At 33.4% G+C, this 6,000-nt stretch overlaps 1 protein-coding gene across 1 annotated transcript in view; it reads left to right on the forward strand.

The window, feature by feature from the left end:
* nmo (serine/threonine-protein kinase nemo) overlaps positions 1-4,886 on the forward strand; it is a 63,599-nt gene extending 58,713 nt beyond the window's left edge. The window contains 2 exon segments of the mRNA XM_043425668.1: positions 650-678; positions 681-4,886. Coding sequence (XP_043281603.1) covers positions 650-678; positions 681-808 — 157 coding nt within the window. The 3' untranslated portion in view covers positions 809-4,886.
* Positions 4,887-6,000: the final 1,114 nt, after the last annotated feature.

A 6,000-nucleotide genomic window follows, 5' to 3' on the forward strand; every position in this document is an offset into this window, starting at 1 on the left:
CCAATATATTTATATATACATTTACGTTTTCATGTAGTTCCTATCGAAACATTAAATACATGTAAATATTCCTTCAGTCCATTAAGTTAATCAATTCATTTATCAGCTCGCTACTTGCTCAAAGAAATAAGATAGTCACCATTTCCTAACTATTGTTACGGCTCTTTAGCGTTTACATTTTTGTTCGGATTTTTTTTCGTACCGTCGAGTCCATTCTTTTTCTAGCTAATAAATTATTCGTTGAGAATATACCCGGTTAAGCTCATCATACTTAAATCGTCAAATCGTTCATTTTTCATAATGAAAATGGAGCAACGTTATTAATAAATAGTTTGAGAGAAAATTTATCATTTATAATTTATAATTTAATTTATTTTTATAGTTTTTTGCTGCATAACCGTGCATTTTTTTTCAATGTAAATGAACTGAAAATTTCATCTAACACACACTACAAAAGTTTTCTTGAAGTATCGTTGGTAACTAAATAACCGGAAAAATGGTATACAATTAATCAAAATTGAATTAGATATTTCGAAAAAAAAGAGAAAATGTAATCCCGAAAGAGCTCTGAAAATTTCAAATTGATAAATAATTTCATTTCACGATACTAACGCTTGATTTTTCGTTTGTTCAATTAAAAAATTTACAGCTCCACGGTGGCTCATCCCTCGGAATTGCCACCATCGCCTCACCAGTGGGAATGAAACGATGTTCCGTCATCGAAGTTCGGGGTTCTTCGAAATTTTCCTTGTTTGCCATCACTCAAGATCAAGCCTCTATCGATTCCGATGCCTCTTCGATATTGTGAAAACAGCTGACATTTGTAAAGGTTGCAAACGTCTTAAAGAAACATAAGGATGAGCGAGAAGAGAAAATGGAAAAACAATGAAACGAGAACCGAAGGACCACCGGGACGAGCCATGAGAGACAATAGACTGCCGAGCACCGTAGCCTCAATTTTTTTCGACTATAGCTGAACTAATACTGCATAGCTCGAGTCATTCAATTGATCGAAAGCCTGTTAACGATGCCGCGCTTTCCTCATGGTTTTTCAAATCTCTGTTGACACTCAACCAATCCCTCTTTTGTCCAATGTCACACTTTCTACAAAAACTGAAAGATTTAGAAGCAAAGCCATGAATTTATAGGAAACCGGCCGATTCTAAACGGATTTTGATTTTAAAATCAGACTCTCACTTTTGCTCTCCACTTTCGTGAGAGTAACAAACGGCTGAACGAATCGTTACACCTTTCGACTCAGTGATCCGATTTATGTATGATTACGGATATTATTATATATACATGAAAAATCGTGAAGTACAGATACTATTACGGTATACGTACACAGTGGATAAAGCGTCAGAGTCGTTTAACAAATAGTACGAATGGTATTGGATAAAATCATTAAAGAATATAAAGAAAATTATGTGGAGGAAAGCGTTGAGCAATTTTGACGCACGGAGGGTAGGACCATTGCGTAAATAAATTTGTGATTTCGTAGCGGGTAACAAGAAATTTTCGTTACGAAAAAAGACAGTTTTCTTTTTTCTTCGTGTGTTTTCTACATGTTTTTCTCAATTTTTATCTCTCGTACGTTATTCAACGCGAAATATAAAATTGCAAGTAAAAACAACATTTAAAAAATATGAAAAATTGAGACTGGATAGACGCGCAAAAAACGACCAAAACCCGTTCGACGAATACCGATTGGAAAGAAAAACGAAAAATACACATAGCCCTATGGGCTAACGATTGACTTCATTGGATTTTTTTCCGAGAAATATATAGAGAACGGGGCCTGGCAAAATCGGAAAAAAAACAACGAGAAATTTAAGTATAATGAATGACCAGCTTGGAGCATTTTTTCGAGCATTTGACTAAGCATTTTTATTGGTAAATGTATTTTTTACCTTAAGAATTCAACGTCACCGTAATTATAAATTAGATCGGAAAAAAATTTAGTTGCAATTTGCATTTATTTTCGGGGAATTTCGCAATATTTCTCTATTTCTTTATCACCAGGTCGATCATACGATTTCAGTCAGCTTGATTATTTTTTTCGTTTTTTTGTCTCGCGTCTTTTATTACGTAGAAAAAAAGACGCAAAGCTCATATTACCCTCGGATTTGACTAATTATGAGCTCGCAAGATGCCTAGGAACGTGCAATTCCTGATTCAAAATGAATTAGTAATCAAAGCTCGGGCAATTGTTGATTCTGCGAACTTTTTGATTTGCATTTGTCGCGCACACTAAAATTTTTTTTTTTGTTTCCGTCGATTATAACAAATAATGTAATAGGAGGAAAAAAATTTTTGTACAGAAATCGATTAATTTGGAACTTTCAAATAGTTATTCATAAATTCGTTCATTATATCAGTCACTTACGTAATGCATTGGACAGACACTGCCCCACCCAAGGATCTCAAAATAAAAACAAAATATAAAAAAACAAAAGACGCAAAATCGTATTTCGCTTAACTCAAAGAATTTTCAATGGTTATGAATATCTTAAGGAGAATACAACGGAAATACGAATACGATGACGCATTTTTACGGAGATCGATGTAAATAGTGAGAATTCCCAATTATTTTAGAAAGAAAAACAAGTCGATAAGATTTTTGGTGGAACGCTAATGATTTTTGTTTGTTCGATATGGACAAGCGTGTGCGCAAACGTATCCGAATTTTTCTTTGAAAGAATAAACACGACATGGTATTCCACCGAATATGTTATATTCTGAGTGTGATTCTAGATTTAAGGCAATTATACAGAGAGAAAAAGATGATCCAGAAATGAAAAGTTGTAAGAGAAAAATAAAATAACGTAGGTCAATAGGGCCTAGAGATTTATAACGTAGAATATCAATATGAAGTGAATACCGAAGCAAAACGGGCACGAATAAAACGAGATCAGAAAACAATGACATTTATAGATACACGAAGATAACCTGCTTGATATTTTTTATTGCGAGAATTTTCCAACTTGGATCAACAACGATTATTTTATTTTGTCCGTGCTAACGTGGTTTTTAGAAGGAGAGAGAGAAAGAGAGAAGTTCGCAAGATCGAGATAAACATAGCGACTTTTACAAGATTTTCCATATTCTCAACGTCCAAAAATAGCAACGCTAAATACCACTAAAGTTCGACGTGAACTCATCAATTTTTTGTAAATAATTCATCACTTTCCTCCATTATTGTATATAAAAAACACCCCGTCGAATTATTGATACGCTCGCGAGATAATAAAATTTTTCCTACTTCGTCTCTTTGTCGATTCCCAATGTCGACCTCTACACCTAATTTTCCGAATTCAATCGACCTTTTTCTGTGATAAATGCTATCACACGTGTGCATTTTTTTGTACGAAAGCAACTCTCCTAAATGTGCCAAAGCTATCACCATAAAAATACCTATAAAACATGGAACATTTCAGAATAATCGGAAATTTCTTGAACTTCAAACTAAAATTCGGCTGTCACTTGCATTTTTTGAAACTAGAATGAATCAATTTATAAATTAAATTTGTCTCGTTATTACTCGATCGTGAGCCTTAATTTCACCGTTTCATTGAACGGATTCACAATTCATTGCATATTTGACGTTATCATGGAATCTTATTTTCAAATGAATTCGGAACAAGTTTGAAAAGAGAAAGAAGGGGAAAGTATGTAATAGGCATGGTTGTAAACAAATATATAAATGTACAATTTCTCAAGCGGTTCGGTAGACTTGCGGGGTTCAATCCTCGTTGCGCGCACTTGTAAATATGATATATAAAAGAATATGATTAATCGTCAGAAAGGTAAAAAAAAATGGAAGGATTCGAGGTTAAAAAAAGGTCGATAGGAGCTTGAACGGAGCAGCAGTAAGCAGCTAGTAAAGCTCTCGTAATTATTAGCCAGTGTCCTGCCAATTAGCCAGCGAACGCTGCCGTAACATGATAACATGTTCAATTTTCGTGATGAACAAGTTTTTCTGTAAACGATATTTTTATTTCTATATTCTGTATAACGGCTTTGTACTTCCAGCTCTGTAACTCAATCGCGATATTTTACATATATATTTTGGTCCTCTATGAATTAATCTTTGTTCCCGTTCTGGACGTCAAAATTTAGTTTTCTCTTTCCCAAATTACTGGTCATATGAAAGCGGTAAGAGCTAACAAAAATAATAATGGAAAATCATTGGGACAATATACTCATGTGAGTAAAACCTCGCGATTGAGGGGACGAGTTCGATGTTTCCTATGAAAACATTGAAAAAGAAAGTGAAAATGAACGAAAAAAAATTTTGAAAAATAATGAAAAGACTTTTAAAAGCGCGATGATGACGATTTTTTGTAAATAATAATAAATATTAAACGTAAAGATAATCAATTGGCTCGCTGTAGCTGTTCAGTTGGGCATTCGATGAACCGAAAATTTCGGTTTTTGTCACATACTCGATTTAGAAAATTATAAAAAAAAAAAAAAAAAATCAGAAAAAAACAAGTTTTTTTCGCACTCAAAAAAAATATATTCGGCGTTTCTTCGTCATGAGAGATGTTGTGACATGACGAAATTAAGAGGAGGAAGAAAAAATGGAGATGAACGGGCGTTGAAAAAGTATCGGAAGAGGCGATATATACATTATCGAACTAACGCTCCAATGTTTCTGTATGTGTTTGTTGTACGTGCCTGCCTGCATGGGTATGCGCGTGTGATGATAATTCGTAAAATTCGCAAGAACAACGTTATTTTACCCATAAGGTATAATTAGAACCAGATTGCAAAAAATGCATCAGCAACGTATCATTTACAATAGTAGACATGCCTTGATCATTAAAAAGTAGGGGCAAAGCAGCAAGATGCACCAAACAATAAAGTTGCTATAAAAAACACTATTTTATTTGAGGTTTTACCGAAGTTTTATTTTCATCGTTATACATGATTTTTCCCCACTCTTTTTTTCATTCCACGATTTTTTAATTCCCACTTGATTCCTTCTTTCAAGGGGTATCATCTCATTGTGCTCACGAAAAATAATCTATCAGCGTGCTCTTTTGATAACATATATTGCACAGTATATAAATAACTTCATATTTCGAGATATTATAGAGATGTTTCTGTCGAAATAATCGGACTATAGAGGAAACATTGTCGTTCTCCTCGATTACCTCATTTCAAACATCACCTAAGAAAGTATACTTCCAAAACGATTCATTTCAAATTAAAAAACCCAAAAAATTTCATTCGTATCGTACTATACATTGTCTGTGGATGCGGGGTTTAACAAAATATTGATTTTCAAAAGAAATTGTTATTTTATTGAAGGAGTGTCGTTTTTGAGGTTCCTAAAATTTAGTCGTTCAAACCAAAAAATTATAAACTTTGATTCGAATAAAAATTTCCATGATCACGAAGAAACCATCACCTTGGAAAAAATCAATTGCATTGCTTTCGAGGCACCGTGCTTCTCGCATCATGAAAAAACATCATTCCGAGATAATTACTTTCAAAGTTTTGATTTTAGGTCGCTCAATGACGTCAGTCGCATTTTCAATATCCATTTTAATGCACATATCCTTATAATATCTCCGCTGAACTTTTTAATATAATCCTTGGCAAAAATGGATAAAAATCCATCCTTTCAAACCCACACAATCAGTTTCGTGTTCTTTTAATTCCTCTTTTGTCTCCAATTTACATTTTTTTTTATTTCTGAAATGTTATAATTATTTATTATCTTGTACCTTTTTTGCGTTACATCGAGACACAATTAATCGAATATATATATTCAATGTAAAATAAACTTGTCCACAAGGAAGCTGATTACAGATATTAAATGTTTCAACACTCACAATGTCGATATGAATCGAATATTTCGTGTTTAAAGAACTATTTCCGGGTCTGATGAATCTGTGTAAATAATTTGTGACGAAACTGAGGATTATCCATTGTGAGAAAGAACAGACAAATGCTGAAAGAAATTCAGATTGCTTTCGTATCGATATTATA

This window comes from Venturia canescens, chromosome 8 (assembly GCF_019457755.1).
Source record: "Venturia canescens isolate UGA chromosome 8, ASM1945775v1, whole genome shotgun sequence".
Lineage (NCBI taxonomy): Eukaryota > Metazoa > Arthropoda > Insecta > Hymenoptera > Ichneumonidae > Venturia > Venturia canescens.